Here is a 19,892-nt window from a genome sequence, read left to right on the forward strand (position 1 = left end):
CAGAAAGAACTCTTTCTCCAACCAGTCAGAAAGAGTCATACTTTACCAAAGAAGCTGAAAAAACCTCCAGTTCCACACTGTCATTCATAAAAAATGACTTCCATATAGGCATCATCGTATTGCACATGGAGAGTTTTTTTGTAAAATGATATGCAGGACGTTAGTCAGACTTAGAAATAGGAAAGCCAGACGTACACTACGGAACTAAAGTCGAAACGTTTCTCTTGGGGGGAAAATATTATTTCCTAAGATAATTATGTCTCCCTGTCACTCATGTTCCTTCATACGTCAAACATTTTTTATGATACAGAAAACATTTTTTTCTCCTTTTTTTTTTCCTGGTGTGTCAACAGAATTGATATAAATTGTGATTTTCTTTAAATTAAAAAAGTCACTAAGTGAGATTACAAACAAGACTTATGAAACTAAAATGAATTAACTTAGTTCTTAGAGTTCGATTAAGATATTTCTAAAGTACTTCAAAAATTATACCTTAAAATTTCTAAATCATATCCTAATAACCATTTTAAGCATGTACATTGATTGATAATATGACAAATGTTACTGAAAGCCCCTCACACAGGGGGTGTATTTCATTAGTCAGAATGTCTTATTAAGCAAGGAGTGAACTAACCAAATTATACCAAGAGATAGCTGGCAAAAGTTAAGATTTAGAAGAAAATAAGACCAAAAGTCAACAATTAGAGTTCAGGCATCATACTTCAAACTAACCAAGAGACTATTAAGCTCCTTGAAATTACTTATGTTATAGACCTTACAAAGCTAAAAACATGTAACTTAAATATATTAAAATATTCACGTCCCCTACCACTATCCATCGCTAGTTGGAGTGTGAAATCAGGCATTACCACATCACTTCTCCCTGATGAGATAATTCTGGTGTTCTTAGGAGCATTATGCCAATATACATTTTTTTTTTGCCAGAAAATAATTTTACTTTTTATTTTGAAGAAAACATATTTGCAATGACCAGTCCCAGGTTTGTTGAATTTCAAAAATATAAAATAAAAGATTGGCCTGGGAGTGGTTGCTCATGCCTGTAATCGCAGTGCCTTGGGTGGCCGAGGCAGGTGGCTCACCTGAGGTCAGGAGTTTGAGACCAGCCTGGCCAACATGAGGAAACCCCGTTTCTACTAAAAGTACAAAAATTAGCCACGCATGGTGGTGTGTATCTGTAATCCCAGCTACTTGGAATGCTGAGGCAGAATTGCTTGAACCTGGGAGGCAGAGGTTGCAGTGAGCTGAGATGGTGCCACTGCACTCCAGCCTGGATGACAGAGCAAGACCCTATCTCAAAAATAAAATAAAATAAAATAAAATAAAAAATATTGAAATAAGTAAAAAACCAATTTATTTTTTAAAATATTGCGCAAATCTAGGGGAAGTAAACAATTTCCAAAGACAGACTAAATGAATCTTTCATTTATACTTTTGTTAATATCCCTAACGTAAAATCAACTTTTGTAAGGCTACAAGCTTAAACATTTTTCCATGATTGTTTTATATATTTGGTTGAATTATACCTTCATTCTCTTTTCTACTTTACCTCTACTAAGGAATAGTCCTCATGCCAAAAATAGAATCTGATATTTCAGTAACTTCATAGACTGCTGGTTTTTTTCTTTTGAAATTTGGGTTTACAGAAATAATTCATCTCCTATACCCTAAAAATCTAGAGCTTTTAATATATTTGTCTGAGTAGTATTTCAGTCTCTATATAATCAGTATAAATAATGTCAATAAACAAAAATCTGGTTATACTACACTGAAATTGAGTTTGGAAGTTTTTTGGTCTATATTATAACAAGTTATGACTGCCAAGCATCTCACTTTTCATCACCTAATTTTGACACTGTATAAGCAAGTTTTGGCACTTTTTTTTTTTTTTTTTTTGAGACCGAGTTTTGCTCTTGTTGCCCAGGCTGGAGTGCAATGGCATGATCTCTGGCTCACTGCAACCTCTGCCTCCTGGGCTCAAGTGATTCTCCTGCCTCAGCCTCCCGAGTAGCTGGGATTACAAGCATCGGCCACCACACCCAGCTAATTTTGTATTTTTAATAGAGATGGGGTTTCTCCATGTTGGCCGGGGTGGTCTCAAACTCCCAACCTCGGGTGATCCAGCCGCCTGTGCCTCCCAAAGCGCTGGGATTGCAGGTGTGAGCCACCGCACCCAGCCAAGTTTTGGCATTTTTAAGAAGGTACAGAGTTTTAAAACAATAGGAAATTACTGCGAATTTCTTCTTGATGTTTGCTAGTAACACCTATTAACATCAATAAAGGTAACAAGGCTGTACAAAAAATCAGTCTACTCTGTATCTTTAGAAACAAATGGAAACCTAGGAAAGGCATTTTTTAACATACTAGTAAAATGTGGAATTTTTTGTGCTGCTCTCTAAGTGAAATACAATTATCAATCAGAAACAGCTTTTGAAAATAAGTATGATAATTACGTGTTTCTAAAGGCAATTAATTCTAAACTTGTCACTCAGTGGGAATATTTCTACCTTAAAAAAATAATAATGCCTTACATGTAATTTCTTCTTGAGGAAAACACTTTAAATTGCAAAAAAATTTTGTATTTTACCCTTAAGTGTAAAATAAATTTTTCACTAAGGAATAGAAAAAATTAAGCATATTTAATAACTTTATTGCACTGGAAGTTGCCAATTCATCTTTGAGTAGTTTCATTGCAGATGAAAAGAAATCAAAATACAGGACAGATGTTGAACAAACCGCATTTAAGTTCTGTCACACACTGGCATTTTTCAAATGATTTTGGCTCATCTATTAAATAAGGTGCATTTTGCTTGATTTTGAAAAGGGAAACATCAGGAAATATTTAAAGGCCAATTGCTGCCAATTAACTTTGATCAGTAAAAGTTCTATTTGAATCTTTCAGATTCTTCTCCTGTCTGAAATAACATACATTTATAAATCGAACAAAACAACAACTTGATGATTAATGCCTGTTGGCAGCCCTACCACAAGCTTGCTTAACAGCGGGATTTAAATAAACAACTGTCTCTATTCGGAAGAGAACGAAATGTAGTTATAGTCATGTTTTCTCATAATGGAGATATGAAAAACAATATTCTCTATTCTTAAGAATGCTGCTAACCAAGACCACTGTGATTGTCAGTGCCCGTAACAATTTAGCTAGCCATCTTACAAGAGTCTGCCCTGCAATCATAATGGACCAATAAAATTAACAGCAGTGTGATATAAACAATCCTGGCAACCCAAACAGCAGAAGCCAGACTAAAACATCTTCCTACCAGTTGGATCAGCCAGAAAGTAAAGCCTCGGTCCTAATACAATAAGAGTCTGACATAACAGTCTCAAAGAAAAAAGAGTCTGGCATAACATATGCGAATGTTACGAATTACGTTGGACATATCTTAGCGGTGATTATGTAAGAGAAATACATAGTTTCTGATAATCAACGAAGTTTAAGATTCTTGATATCAAATTTTAATCTTTACTACTGGTCATGTAGGATCTAACTCTGAAAATCAACAGCCAAAGTAAAGCAAAATAGAAATCCCATGAAGGCAAAACACACTGCCATATTACCAACAAACCTCTGTCTCTCTATTCCAATTATATATTAAAAAAATAATATCCCATCATTATTTTAAAACCAATCACCTATTTTCAGACATGCAAAAATATGTATTAAAAATTAGAACTTACTTCTAAGTCATTAAAAAATAAATGTGTGTCTGCCAAGTTGAAAATCATTTCTTCCATTCGCAGTCCAAGGGAAACTGAAGTGGGTGGATCCTAAAATAAGAATAGGACAGGTGAAGAACATGTATACTTCAGGTTACATGAAATAGAACGTCTCATTAAGAGGAAGCAGGCATTGGGAGAGGCTGAAAGCAAGAGACACAGAGAGAGACTTGGGCAACAGCTGCTTATTTTAGTGTGCATGACTTACTCTGTGTGCAAACTTCAGGGACTTGTTTTATAAAAACAGCCCCAAATGTTGATGGTGCTTTACATACTGAAGAAAAAACTCTTTCTTTACTTTTTTAAAATTTAAAATCTAGGGTTACTTAGACATATAAAATAAAGGAAATTCAACTTTTTATGTCTATTTCAGGAGCAAAAAATTCAGTGAATCAAGTAGCCACTGGTTATGTTACGCCACAATCCATTAAGAGCATCTAAGTGCACTGTCACAAATATCAGAAAATAGATACACTATAGCAAGCTTGCCCAACCTGCAGCCTGCAGGCTGCCTGCAGCCCAGTATGGTTTTGAATGCAGCCCAACACAAATTCATAAACTTTTCTTAAAACACTATGTTTTAAGTGATGATTTTTTTTTTTTTTGAGACAGAGTCTTGCTCTGTCACCCAGGCTGGAGTACATCGGCGTGATCTCAGCTCACTGCAACCTCCACCTCCCAGGTTCAAGCAATTCTCCTGCCTCAGCCTCCCGAGTAGCTGGGACTACAGGCGCGCACCGACACGACCAGCTAATTTTTTTTGTATTTTTAGTAGAGACGGAGTTTCACCATGTTGCCCAGGATGGTCTTGATCTGACCTCATGATCCGCCCACCTCAGCCTCCCAAAGTGCTGGGATTACAGGCATGAGCCACTGCGCCCAGCCTAAGTGATGATTTTTTTTTTTTTTTTTTTTAGCTCATCAGCTAACATTAGTGTTAGTGTATTTTATGTGTGGCCTCAAACAATTCTTCTTCTTCCAGTGTGGCCCAGGGAAGTCAAAAGATTGGACAGCCCTGTACTATAGGTTAATTTCAGAAGGGTAGTACATAGTAATTTTAATCTAGATAACTCTATCATTATTTGTATTTATTCAACCTGTCAATTTTAAGTATACTCAAAGCAGGAAGTGATGGCCACTCTGACCCCACCAGGCACTGTCCAGCTCAGGGAGCTGATCTTAAGATTCACATGACACTGTCCGGGCATCAAACAGCCCATGCCATACTCAGAGGGCAGTGCTACATTCCACAGTGCACAGTGGCCTCTATCTAAAACTTCAAGTGTTGGACATTAGCAGTGAGTAGTCAGCCTCTCCCTACAAGCCATCCTGATGACATCTACTGGCACTGAAATGAACTTGGGGGATATGCAGGTATTTGCAGTTTTATCCTGTATTTACTGTGTATCAAATCCAAGAAGCAACATGGTTCATGGCTGAAGATCCTGTATAGGAAGTGATGACAGATAACATTTCCAGGAAGTATACAAGGCTATAAAATGAGTTTTTGAAGGGTTTATTGGCATTCTATTAATAATACCAACTTTCATATGTATGCCATTTTCAATTTTTCCATAGAAGAATAATTTATGATATACTATTTTATTGTCACAGCAAACCTTTGGAATAAGTATGGAATCTCCTTGCATCATTATGTAACCAGGGGGGTTGTAAGCAGAGAAACTGCCTTCAGGTAGGCTCCATTGGGCAGGTATGCCATGTGTCATGACATGTGTGTCATGTGCCTTTGAGTCTTAGAGTCAAGAACATACAATCCAAAGAAAAGACTTTGATTCAATACTGCCCAATGTCAACTTTGTACACTATCTACCTTGTTTTCTGAACACACTAACTTAATCTCCAATATTGAGACATGCCTGTGTGTTACCCCCTACTCTTTGACATCTGCCATGCCTGTTAAGTTTGGGAAGTGGCAAGAAGTGGTGGGAGAGGAGGCCTAGACTGTAGGCCAGACCCTGCCTTTGCTTTCCCACTTAGGTGTCATCCTCTCATCGAGCCTGGTTTGTTCACTAATAAATCTGAGAGCAAGATGGCAAACACAACATTCTCACATAGACTAATAAAAAAAAATCTTGTCTTTCATTTGTCATAATCGTACGTTTGTACACTTAGGAGAGAGCAGGGGCTGGAAAGGGTGGGAGATGGGAGCAGAGCCTCGCTGGGCACCTGCCAGGGGCCCATCTGCTGTAGCCTGGAGGTCAACCCAACCCAACCCAACCTGGCTATTCCTCCAGCACCGCCCACCCCTAGCACTGCCCACACCCCTCCAGCACTCCCCACCCTCTTGGCACCGCCCACACGCTTCCAGCACCTCCCACATCCCTCCAGAACTTCTCACCCTCTTGGTGCTACCCACATCCCTGCAGCACCTCCCACATCTCTCTAATACTTCCTACTGTCTTGGCACCGCCCACATCCCTCCAGCACCTCCCACATCCCTCCAGCACCTCCCACATCCCTCCAGCACCTCCCACATCCCTCCAGCACCTCCCACCCTCTTGGCACAGCTCACATCCCTCTAGCATCTCTCACCCCCTTAGCACTACCCACACCCTTCCAGCACTATCCACATCCCTACAGTACGTCCCGCCCCCTTAAGCACTGCCCCCACCTCTCCAGTGTGGCCCAAGCTCTACCTTCCAGCAGCCCTAGAGGAGGAACAGAGTACGTGAAATATGGCAGGATGGTGCAATTCACTCACCTCAGTTCCTCTCCTGACTGTGTCCTTTCTGCCAGCTGACTGACAGTGGAAGGGAGGCAGAGGACATAGTATTGCCAAACGTCAGGGGTTAGATTGGCAAAGGGCAAAAGCAAACACCCCAGGGTTGATAAGAAGGCAGAGAGGAAATAAAGATGCAGAGGCTGAGTGTCTAAGAGTTCTGCTGGGAGGGACAAAGGAAAACGATTCCCTCAAATTTTGTGTAGGATGATTCATACTCCTTACCATTCTTAAATTGTCCCTTTTTAATACACCTGAAATCTATGAGATTTCATAGGTTTTAAGAGAATTGCACTTAACAAATTACTGTAAAGAAAAACTAACTCATTTACTCTTGGATTTATAAGAAATTGCTCATTCACAAGGAGTTTAAGTATCAGTAGGCATGCTGGAAAAAGCAAATGCTCAAATAGACCCTACAGCTGAATTAACCTGTAGGGGAAGCTCAAACAGATGTGTCTAAAACAAAACACCTGACTAAGGTGTTTACTCCCTCTAGCTCAGGCCAATAAAAATACCCTGACTTGTCTCATAACCATGTCAATGAATCTTTTTATGTGGCAAGGGTGGAGCCTCACCACATTTATTTAATTGCCAATTCTAAAATTTATGTGCCATAGTATTGTTACTTTTGAAAAAGTATTATTTCTCCTTGATACGGTTGCTTATTTATACGACCATTGAAAGAATTACTCTATTGTTCGTTAATATATAGCATACTTTAACTTTCCTTCATAAATTACAGTAATGACTTGCTAGTCAGAATACTAATAAATTTTAAAGGCTTGTTCAGTCTAGTGGTAAAATACAACACAGATGTTGGTCTTATTTACCTCTTAATGTTATTCTCTTTTGTTATTAGCTGTCATTCCTCAACAGTTTTTATACCTGCCACTCCAAGATATTGTTTTGAAACATTTACTACACCAAGAGAACAGTCTGGCAGCTAACTGGAATGAGATAATTTTAGAATAGGAAGGGGGTTCTAGTTGAGAGCAGTATTTTTCAGACATCTTGGAACCACAATGCTCAGTAAAAAACACAACACTGGGATCTAAGAATCTATCTTATGTGCACACACACACAGCTGAAATATATTTGCCAAAGCAAGATTTTGCTCACTGTGTGGATATACTCTGTCCATTTCACAGCCCTGTCTCAATCTACAGTTTGAAAGGCAGAGCTCTAGAAAACACCTACTCTTTGACTTTAGAAACAGAGCACCGAGTTCCTAGAGGGTTGTGATTTGTGCGTGATGACCCAGCAAGCAGAGCGCAAAGCCATCTCACCCTGGGTGTTTTACCCAAGAGGAAACTAGCAGGACAGACAGATAATTCTGCTCATGGAATTGCTTACATATTCTAGCAACTGGAGTTCTCATATCGAGGTTAGATTTTATTTTCCTATTATAATAGCTAATACGTTAACACTGTTAAAATTTCTAAACACGTCTCATACAAGTACAAGTCAAATGTGAAAAAAGCTAACAACAGTTAATAAATTACTCGTGGCTTGATGGCTTATTTTGGCATATTAAGAACAAGGAAAACAACACGTTCTTAAACCAAAACTGAGATGTTAAAATCACCAGGTCTTTAGTTTAATCTTACTATTTTTATAATACATAATTTTCTTGCAATAACAAATTCCAGAGCTGCAGTTATAAAAGGGCTTCTTTTAAAACACCATTTTTTGTTATATCACTTTCAAAAAATTATTTAGAGCTTTGCCTCTACTTCAAAGTAACATCTCATTTTAAGTCAATCTCATTGCCAAATGTTCTCATTCTTTTCAAAACGTGGCCTTTCTGTGGCATATGCCACTTCTGTTACTCTCTTCTTGATGTTTCTCCTCTATGACAGCAATCTTTTATGGGCATTTTCCTCGAATCTATGTATACATCATCTGCTTGTTAAAATGTCTGTATTAGTCCATTCATGCTTCTAACAAAGACATACCCAAGACCAGGTAATTTATAAAGAAAAGAGGTTTAACTGACTCACAGTTCAGCATGGCTGGGGAGGCCTCAGGAAACCTACAATCATGGTGGAAGGGGAAGCAAACATATCCTTCTTCACGTGGTGGCAGCAAGGAGAAGTGCAGAGCAAATGCAGGGAAAAGCCCCTTACAACACCATCAGATCTCGTGAGAACTCACTATCATGAGAACATCATGGAGGTAACCATCCCCATGATTCAATTCTCTCTCACTGGGTCCCTCCCATGACACATGGGAATTATGGGAGCTACAATTCAAAATGAGATTTGGGTGGGGACACAGCCAAACCATATCAATGACGTTGGATCCTAGGACTTTATTCTTATCCTTCCATCTCTCATTCTGTTCAGATCACCTTGTGGACTCAAGCACACTGATGGCTTCAACCACCACTCATTCCCCTCTATCAGATCTTAGATCTCAACTGGAGGCTCATATATCAATTACTTATTGGTCATTTCCACTTAGATGTCCCATAAAGCACCTGAAACTCAATGTGTGGCAAGTTGGAGTCATCACATTTCCTCTGGACACCTACTGTATTCATTCTTTAGAGGAATGGCATCCTACCAACCCAGACCTTGGCATTTTCCTAGCCACCTCTTTTTAGGCCCATATTGAATCAATTTCAACATTCTGTCACTCGGACCAGAAATTTCAGCCTCCCTTATTGTCATTGCCATTGTTCTTTGCTTTCTTGTTTTTTTTCCCCCCTTAGCCTTGTGACTTTTGTGGATATTTGGTATGGTCTCCTTCACTGGGGTCTATTCCTCGGTTGTCGCTATCTTCATTCCAGCCTGTCATCTCTTTCAAAAAACATCCAAACACTTAACAAGTACAAAAGACCCGTACATGTCTAACTTTTGCTTACATATCCAAGATGGCCTGTTTCTGATTTTTCAAACTGTTGTCTTGATCATGAAATCCTTTCCTCAAAACACAACTAGGCAGAGGCCTAAACTGGGGCAAAGGATCTGTCCACACAGGTTCATAAACTGTGGTTTCAGATGGAGCCTGTACACTCACATCTCCATCCCTGCAGGCAGCGCTCCCCGCTGGGCCCCTTTCCCAGTTCCGCAGCTCCACCTCCCTGATTCTTGCTGGCTGGGCTCCGCAGTTGCTGGTACCACAGCTCTATGTGTTCTTGTCTCGGTAGGCCAGGGGTTTAATCCCTGTATCTTCCTCCTCCTGTTTTTCAGATTCAGAGTTATGGTTTTCTTTCTTTTTAGTTTTAGTATGAAACTGTTATTTGCAGAATCAAAAAGAGGGTATCAATCCTCTGAAAAAACATAGTGGAAGGCTTTGTTTCTATTTCGTGTAGAAAGTTTTGTTCAATTAGATTTTTCTCTCTCTTTACAGCCTTTAAACAACATTTTAAGCTTTAGGCTATGATTCCTTGGTTTTTCCTATCCCTATATCCTTATCTGTATATCCTTGGTACCCAACACAATGCATGTCATAAAGGTTTTCCCAAAATTTGGTGGAGGAATAAATGAACGAAAGGCAATAAATAGAGAATATTTCAAATAATTCCAGTGAAGAAAAGAAGAAAATACTAAATTTTACCTTTCATTAGCTGTTAGTGTTGTCAGTGAAAAAAAAATTCCTAATGATCTAGCCTAGGGAAAAAATGGGCACTTGAATCTGAAAATCTCATTTGATCTACACAAGATAGTATTAAACATTAAACATGTTCACTAGTAAATGCTATCTACCCGATTAAGGAAGAGCCCATTCTTAGAATAGCTGCATAAGAAGCCTTACTTTTCTATTTCATGAAGTGGATAATATTACCATAAGGTCAGCATAACATTTATTTTGTAAACTCAGTAGTGGTATGTATTACACCATTTTGTAAAATATGTTCTTACGTGCCCTGAAATTTACTTCTCTGGTAAAAATTGAATAGCACAGGGAAGAGGCTCAAAAGGAAAAAAAAATACACTCAACTGTTTTATCAATTTTCTTGTTTAATGAAGAAATTGTACATTTACTATAGTTCTTATTTACAGGAAATTATTCTAGTGGAAATCTTCTTAAGTTGTTCTTCACCCAAACAAAACTCAATACACAACATCTAACTTCACACCCACACAGGAATGAAATCTAACCCTGCTCTGAAATTATTTGGATATGATATTAAATTGCAAATGTCTACTTAAAGTCACTAAAGTGAAGTGAAGGAACTTGTTGTCATCCTAGGCTACCCATGGCTGTTTTCAGTACATCAAAGGCAAATTATGTCTACTAATTCAAAGTAACGTTATGTAGAAAGAGTAAATAATGGTGAAATTGGCTGAGTGTCTGTAGAACCAGGAATAAAACAATTGTTTTGCCTTCATCCTCTGTCAAGTGGTCTTTAATTATCCCATTGCCTCAAGGTCTCTTTCTCTTGTTTCTACAACACAGAACTGCTCGCAGAGACTAAAATTTTCATCATGTACCCAAATTACCAGCATCAACCCTGGTCCACTACCTTGAATTGTTTATTGATTTTTTTAATCCTCATCACAGCTATCACAGTAGATCTTGATTAAAATGTTAAAAAGGAAAAATATTCTGGACAAAAGCAGTGCACAGAAATACTGAAATGCCATTAAATACAGTCTCTAGAGAGATTAATGTCTGTCAGCTTTGAATTCAAATGTTGAAAATCTGTAATTGGGTTTGAAGTAAATAAAAGAAAGGGGTATATAAATGCATGTGTGTACTAGATCATCAGAAGACTAGGATATTTCCTCTTGGGGCCCTGCTTTGTTTCATCAATGAGCTAAGGCATGTGATAAACTTCAAGTATCATTAAAAATGGACTTTTTAGTAGGCACAATACATATAGCACTTCTGATTTTTTAATTTACCAAGACTCTCACACACACCAGATGAAGGCATTGTTGCTTTTGCAGGGCTAAGTCATTTGCTTCCAACAATGCCTTCATCTGTGTATGTGAGAATCTTGGTAAATTCAAATTTCTGAAGTGCTATATGTATTGTGCCTACTAAAAAGTAAAGGTATTCCTTTACAACAATGCAAAATGGACTAATACACTCAATCTCTGCAGCACTACCTTAAAGGAGTCACACATTCAAACTAGACTTTCACTGTACTTACTACTCAAGGCACTTTCCATAGAATGTTCATACAATTCCTCATACCAATTATTTTTGAGGTGACCATATTTTTAAGAGCTCAGTCATCAGTAAAGCTAATTTGGGTGGAAGTTAAACTAGACGATGCAACATGACCAGTCCCAGAAGGGGCCATCACTGGTTCTTCCAAAAGATGTCAACCAAGCTTCATGGTACAGAGCTGGTTCTTATCACCAGGAAAGATGACCCAACTCTAGGAAGCTGGCAAAAGGTGTCCTATACTCTGAAGATCTAGGAACTAAGAGGAAGGTAGGATCATTCAGATGAGATCTGAGCAATGTACCAGTTCAACTGAAACCTAGAAGTATTCTTCAAAAAAATCAATTACTTGCATAGCCATGTCATGTGATTGCTTTAAGTTAGTCACATATACCTTTTAGCTTATACCATTTAATCATTAAACGGTGACAATTTGTGAACAGGTACTTAAGCTTAGCCCAAATCCAATCAATTAACAAATGACTGGGAGGAATAGGTCTTGGCAACATCTTGACCCTGACCAAGTTTATCTACAAATGTATGCCAGTAATACATGGTTATAAACAGGAATTATTGACATAGAGTCCAAATTTAGTGCCTTCAATGTAAAGTCCCTGAAATTTTTCAGTGATCATAAAATGATCCAATACTTTAGCATTTCAGGAATGACATAATATTTTAGAAAGGTTTTGTCTGTGGTCAAGTCGAAGGATAAATTTGTGAAAGCACTTTAAGAATATCAAATTAACATAAAATATCAGCTACCATAATAATAAAGAGAAGTAGAGTCTTCCAGTATCAGTTCTGGAGTATCTGTATCAAGCATCTGGTATTCTGTCTGCTCAGGGTAAAATGCATGTGACTTGGACTGTGCCCACTCCAGGAAGAAGATAAAGAGTTTAAAATTTGGGGGTATTAAAAAATAAAAAAGGATCCTTCTCCCACAAATAGAAAGTTTGGTTGAATCATCAAACTGATTATATAGGGGAAAGGTGGTCTATTCCTTGGCTCTCTGATGTGAGTATAGCATACTTCTGTAATGTAAATAGTTGATTACTTCCCAGTCAAGATTAGCATGTTAGATTGTGTATAAATCTCTAATAAATATTTATTCTTACACTGAGACAAAGAAACAACCTGTAGAGCAAATGTCCTCAAGTAGGATAGCTGGAATCTGCCTTTAAAGTTAGCCACCAAGCATACCTATAGACTAATCATGTTAGTTCACTGATCCTATCAGTTAGTTCTCTCACTTGAAACTAAGGCTGGTAAATTGAACTTCACCACACTATTGAAAAGATAACAAAGGAATGTGGCACCTGCCAGGTGACTCAGCATGAGTCACTCAGGACACCTACTTGTCCACTAAAGGTAACCAGGAAGCATATAATCAAAAATATGCAGTAATATTGTAGAGCTATTCAAGAAGAGTTGATACTTGAGAAAATACCAAAATTCAGCAACTGGTTTAGTTTCATCTCAAAACTTCACCTCAGCAAAAATAGCTCTGAGCTAATTATCTGCAACAGGAACTGTCAGTCTTTTTTTTCTGGCAGCTAGTCTACATATATTTGATTCAGATCAATTAAGAATCTGTGGTTTATAAAACTTCCAAACTCTTGAGTTTTCTTCTTCTTAGTCAACCTCCTTAGAGCTAAAACGAAAGAATGTACAGCATAAGTAAAAGCATTCTGTAATGGACTGCTGACGGAGCTCCTCCAACTGGAATGCTGAAGTTTTAAAAACAACTAGATGCTCAAAGATATACCCCATCTATAAAGTCTTGACCAAAAAAAAAAAAAAAAAAAAAAGAAACTGAATCTAACTAAGCAAGCTCCTAGATTTAGCTATCAGATTGTAGGAAATACAGAGGACAAAGAAACATGTTAAATAACACAATAGGGTTGCTGTCAAGAAAACCCAGACTCCCAGGAACTCTATATGACAGACAGTCTGGTTACTTCAACAGAAATACACAAGGTTTATAAAAAGGGATTGAGTGAGAATCTATAGATTATAGACACTTAGGAGACATATAATAAACTGTAAAGTAAATAAACAACTACTGGAGAAAAACACTTTATAAACTAGAAAGAAAAGGAAATTACCCAACAACATAAAGCTCATATATGAAAAACCCACAACCAACATCATACTCAATGGTAAATGTCTGAAAGTTTTTCCTCTAAGATCAGGAACAAGACAACCAGACTGCTTTTGCCACTTCTATGTAACAAAACATAGAAGTTCTAGCCAGAAGTATTAGGCAAGAATAACAAATAAAAGGCATCAAAGTTGTAAAAGAAGAAGTAAAATGATATCTGTTTACAATGACATAATTTTGTGTGTAGAAAGCCCCAAAGACCTCCCCCCGCCCCACCCCCCACCACACACACAGAGTCTGTTAGAACTAATGAATACATTCAGCAGTTGCAGGATGAAAAAACAACACACAAAAATCAGCTGTGTTTCTATACACTAACAACGACTAAGCCAGGAAATAAATTAAGAAAATTATTCCATTTACAATAGCAGAAATGAAAGGAATCAAATACTTAGGAATAAACTTAAATAGGGAGGGAAAACACTTGTACACTGAAAAATTTTAAAAAATTATTGCTAAAAACATTAAAGAAGATACAAATAAATGGAAAGACATCCCATGTTCATGGATGAAAGACATAGTGTTAAGATGTCAATACTATCCAAAGTGATTTACAGATCTAATGCAATCCCTATCAAATCCCCAATAGTATTTTTTTGCAGAAACAGAAAACTCCATTTTGAAGTTTATATGAAATCTCAAGGGACCTTGAAGATCCAAAACAATTTTAAAAAATAACAAACTTGGAAGTGTTACACTTGCCAATTTCAAAACTGATTACAAAGACACAGTAATCAAAACAATGTGGTTCTGGCAAAAATACAGAGGCACAGACCAATGGAATATAGAGAGAGACTAGAAATAAACCCTCACACGTATGATAAGATGATTTTCAATAAGGGTGCCGAGACCATTCAATGAGGAAATAATAGTCTTTTCAACAAACGGTGCTGGGGAAATTGGATATCCACATGCAAAAAATTCAAGGTAAATCCTTACCTTACACCACATGCAAAAATTAACTCAAAATAGATCAAAAACCTAAATGAAAGACCTAAAATATAAAATGTTATAGGAAAAGCTTCATGACATTGGATTTGTCAATGACTTTTTGGATATGACACCAAAAGCAAAGGCAATAACCAAGAAAATAGATTCAAAACATCAAAATTAAAAATTTATATAATCAAAGGAAACAACAGTGAAAAGGCAGCCCACAAAATGGGAGAAAATATTTGAAAATCATATATTTAATAAGGGGTCAATATTCAGAATATGTAAAGATCTCCTATGACTCAATAAAAAAAATCCTGATTTAAAAAATGGGAAAAGGATCATCTCTAAAGAAGTTGTACAAATGGTCAAAAAGCACACGAAATATGCTCATCATCATTATTCGTGAGGGAAATGTGAACCCAAACCACTGTGAGTTATTATCTCACAGCCATTAGAATGTCTACTATCAGAAAACAAAAAACAGAAAATAATAAGTGTTGATGAGGATGCGGAGAAACTGGAATCCCTGTGTACAGCTGGTGGGAACATAAAATGCTGCAGCTGGTAAGATAAACAGTACAGCAGTTTCTCAAAAAATTAAGTATATAATTACTATATGATCCCACAATTCCCCTTCTGATTATATACCCAAAAAATACTAAAAGCAGGGAAGACATTTTGCATACTCACATTCATAGCAGCATTATTTAAAACAGTCATAGGTGGAAGCAACTCAAATGTCCATTGATAGATACATCAAAAAAAAATGTGGCATATACATACAACAGAATATTATTTAACCTTAAAAAGGGAGGAAATTCTGACATGTTATAACACAGATGAACCTTGAGGACCTTGTCCTGAGTGAAACCAGCCAGTCACAAAAAGTGAAGTACTATATGATTCCACTTATATGAGGGTACCTGCAATACACAGAGACAAAAAGAAGAATAGATGTTGCCAGGAATTGGGGGGAGGGGAGAATGGGGAGTTGTTTAATGGGTTTAGACTTTCAATTTTGAGAGATAAAAAACTTCTGGAGATTGGTTTTACAACAATGTGAAGGTACTTAAAACTACTGAACTGTATACTTAAAATGGTTAAGAAGGTAAAATTTTTTATGTGTATATCAAAATTAAAAATAAAAATTGGCCAGGCACGGTGGCTCATGCCTATAATCCCAACACTTTGGGAGGCCAAGGTGGGTGGATCACCTGAGGTCAGGAGTTCAAGACCAGCCTGACCAATGTGGTGAAACCCTGTCTCTACTAAAAATACAAAATTAGCTGGGCATGGTGGCACATGCCTCTAATCCCAGCTACATGGGAGGCTGAGATAGGAGAATCGCCTGAACCTGGGAGATGGAGGTTGCAGTGAGCTGAGATCACTCCATTGCACTCCAGCCTGGGCAACAAGAGCTAAACTCTATCTCAAAAAAATAAAAAATATAAAATAATTTTAAATATAACTATTGGTTAGACATTTAATGATATTACAGAATTATTTTTAATTTCACTAGATGGCTAAGGTGCTGAATACCATTTATTACTTCTATTCTAAACAATTCTTTTAATGAATTCCTAAATACATACTCAACTCTATACAAATTAAATAATGTGATATCTGGGATTTGTTTTGAAAAATCATCCTTGGACAGGACCAGGAAGCAGAGGGATATGATAAAGATATACATAAACAAGATTGGCTAGGACTTGATATTTGTTAAAGCTGGAGTGGTTACATTGGGTTTCATTATACATACTATTCTATCTACTTTTCTATGTTTGCAAGTTTCTATAATGAAAAGTTTAAAAAATATATAAAAATATTCACTAAGACAATACTGGCTGTTTTTGGTGGTGAAACTATGGATTAAAAATATTTATTCTGAAAATTTAAAACACGTGCAAGCCATACTTTTAAAATGCCAAAAACATTTTAAAGGCCATAATGCAAAAGCCTGCCAAAGTTCCTCAGCATATCACCTTTTATTGAAAGGAAGGTGCTACGGCATACTTGGGTAATCTGTACCCAGATATAAGTGAGGATTTGGAATATACACAAGAATGTATGTCAGATGATGCTTGGCCTCTATTCACTCTATTCATTTTTACCATATGGGATGTTCTTTTCTAGGAACCCAGAGGAACTCCTACATTTTTGAAGCCACAAGATCATCTCATACATTTAGGAATAGCGGTGTTGAATTGCAATGCTGATCAGCTGCAGAGGAGAAATCCCAGTGTAATTTAAGAAGAGCAGTAACCCTAGAAACATTTCATTTAAGGCCCCTGGCATTTATTTTTTGGTTGTATGGCTCCTGTGGATCCTGATTTTTTTTTTTTCTGATTCACAATGCTAGTGTTATCATCTGACATCCTATTACTGGCTATTTCTTGCTAGTTAAATGATGTAGCTACTAGGGAATGGGTCTCATGAATAATACAGAGAGACTTGTTGCCTTCTTAGCACTGTTATTTCTTTGGAGATTCTGAAGTTTTACTCTTAGTGGATTTAGAGTGGCATTAGTTTAGAATAGTTTTACCCTAATGACAGACTATTACTGAAGATTCATTCATCCCCTACCAACAGCCTCCTCTGTTAATTTAAAAGCTCCTTGAAGGCAGAAATTTTGGCTAGGCACCCACTACATTACTGTTTATGTATTCTATAAATCATAAAAGAATGACTTTCTGAATGACTCATTAGTGTCAGGCCAGGAAACAAATGGTGACTCAGGCAGGAGAGAGGTGTGCAGCCAGGCATGTGTTCTGGGTACTGGAGTCCATATAACCCTGGAGGTTTTGTGTGTGCAACTTGAGAAGGGTGCCATTTGGTGGTACAATTTTCTGAATTACTTCATGGATGTTTTTAATGATCATTTATCCACAGTGAAACTCATCTCTGCTAGAAGCCTAAGGTTCCAAGTACCACCTGATACTTCTATCGTGGAGTCTTATACTTTGGGTAGTCCTAACATGGAGACCACATGGTATTAGCAGGGGATCTTACCCACTACAGAAACCACCAGGAATTTTTCTAGGTCCCCAGGAAGGAGGGGAAGGGAGTACATTCTCACATGCCATTTTGCTTTATACTAGTGACTAGGTTAAACTTTATGCTGCTCATTTTATTTTGTTGACCATTTATGTGGAGAACTATTATAGTTACATTTGCACTGCTAATTCTAGTGTTTGTACATGATATTTGATCTTAACTATCTTGTAAATAAGCACTGTGAAAACTGTTTTGAAGGGGGTATGTATTTATCCTCAATTCTCTTGACCTCTTTGGAAAGTTAAATGTTTTATGTTGTAGTCATGTTCGTGAGGCAGCTTACAAACATTGAGGAAGGGAGAAGAGGTAAAATCTAATTTGACCAACTGGACAGCTGAAGCTAATTGTGTCACAAAGTTGCTTAGTGACCCCATTCAGAGTGCTTGAGAAAAGGATTGGAATGTGGAATTTATAGTGTTTTTTTAAAGAAAAATGTAAAGCAGCCAGACACTATTTTACTGATAGTATTGGGTAAGCACACATCATTTTTCCTATAAATTCAGCAGCTTTCTCCCTATAACAACAAAACACCTTTTTTACCCTGAACTCTGTCTATGGCCAACCAAGCCAGAGCCTTATCACATTCTTTTGGTACCACTAAGGACTACAGTCAATCCTCCCTCTCCCGCACAGCAGACTAGAGATGCCCGCCCACCACAGTTCATGTCATACCTTATTACACAGATGCCAAAGAGCACCAAGAGTCACCTGTGGACACACTGGTATCTGTCCTAACTTCTCTTGCTGTCTTTTACCAGTTCAGTGAGTTAACATTCCTGGAGCTCTCTACTGGCCCCATACCATTTAAGCACAGTATTCTGGCAAAATGCATAAAAGAAACACATAAGACTCATGAAAGTCCCACAATTCAGCCTGCTGGAGAAAGGTAGAGTTATGCATTGAACTAAAATGATCAGAAAGAGGCCAGAAAAAATGAACACTTCTCACTTCCTGGCTTCAAATGACAATGTAGTCTATTTTTAGTGGCAAACACCAACCCCTCACAGACGTGAGGCTGATTCAGAAATGATCTTCTTGACCCGTTTTTATTTACTTTCACTTTAGATAGTTCACGGTCTTTTGAGACTCAAAACAGATAGAAAGTTGAAGGAAAACCTGTTATTTATCTCTTTTGGGGCTTTTAGAGTGGATCCAGAATATATTTCTGAGTATAAAAACAAAATATCTCTTCTCCTTTCTCTAGAAACGTTAAAGGTAACCATCTTCTAACCATGAAAGTATCTCTCCCTTTTATGTAACTATGTTTTAAAAGATACTTCCCAAGATTTTTATTGTTGATTTAATAATGCCACAAGTGACAAATATTACATTAGATCTTATGTCATCTAAGAATAAGTCACTTTAGTTTTATTATAAGAACCACTAAAAATAGCATCAAATATTAATGAGGAAGCAGGTTCTCTTTATTGCTAGATACACCAGTAAAGCACCAAAAGAAAAATTGTTCCTATTTTTAATGTAGCTCTAGTTTTTATTTATGCACCCTTGCACATTTAGCTTTATTTTCTTTGGCCATGCTATTTTTCTAAATTGAAAAGCAAAAATTTAACAGTAAAACAAAACAAGCAAACACATAATATAAGTTGTCTAACTTAAATGCTTTAAGTCAACATTTAAGAACTATTTTAATGGCTAAGTCATTGTTCCAATTTTAAGTAGCTTCAGCATTCTGACTTTGTCTCTGCAAAGTACTTATGGTGTTCTTACTAAAAACAAAAAGGAAAGGGAACTGTTTTGCCTTTTAATTATTATCCTATTATTTTCAATTTATAAGTACATTAAATACATAATGTATGTCTTTTGTATCTCTCCTCTCTGAATATGTACCTACTTATATCCATGAGATGATACTCTACACAAACTCCTAGCAATTGCTATTCTACTTTGAATCACAAAGAATATGTTATCTTTAAAAAAGTGCTATTTATATAATTAATTTTGAGCTAGGAGTTATCAGAAGACAGTGCAACTATTTCAGAAAGCATGACTAGTTCCTCAGGATATGCTACCTACATTTTGAATTTCTGGAATAAAAGAAGATAAGGTTCCTAAACTCTCTCTGTACTAATCCTACATGGGCAGCTAAACCTCCCTGGC

The 19,892-nt window shown here is 37.1% G+C and overlaps 1 protein-coding gene across 10 annotated transcripts in view; it reads right to left on the reverse strand.

The window, feature by feature from the left end:
- Positions 1-19,892, reverse strand: part of EYA1 (EYA transcriptional coactivator and phosphatase 1) — a 357,313-nt gene that overhangs the window by 43,484 nt on the left and 293,937 nt on the right. For all 10 annotated transcript variants that reach the window (XM_054561759.2, XM_063726690.1, XM_063726689.1 and 7 more), the window contains one exon: positions 3,715-3,804. In XM_054561759.2, coding sequence (XP_054417734.1) covers positions 3,715-3,804 — 90 coding nt within the window. The remainder of the gene's footprint in view (positions 1-3,714; positions 3,805-19,892) is intronic.

Source organism: Pongo abelii, chromosome 7, assembly GCF_028885655.2.
Source record: "Pongo abelii isolate AG06213 chromosome 7, NHGRI_mPonAbe1-v2.0_pri, whole genome shotgun sequence".
Classification (NCBI taxonomy): Eukaryota; Metazoa; Chordata; class Mammalia; order Primates; family Hominidae; genus Pongo; species Pongo abelii.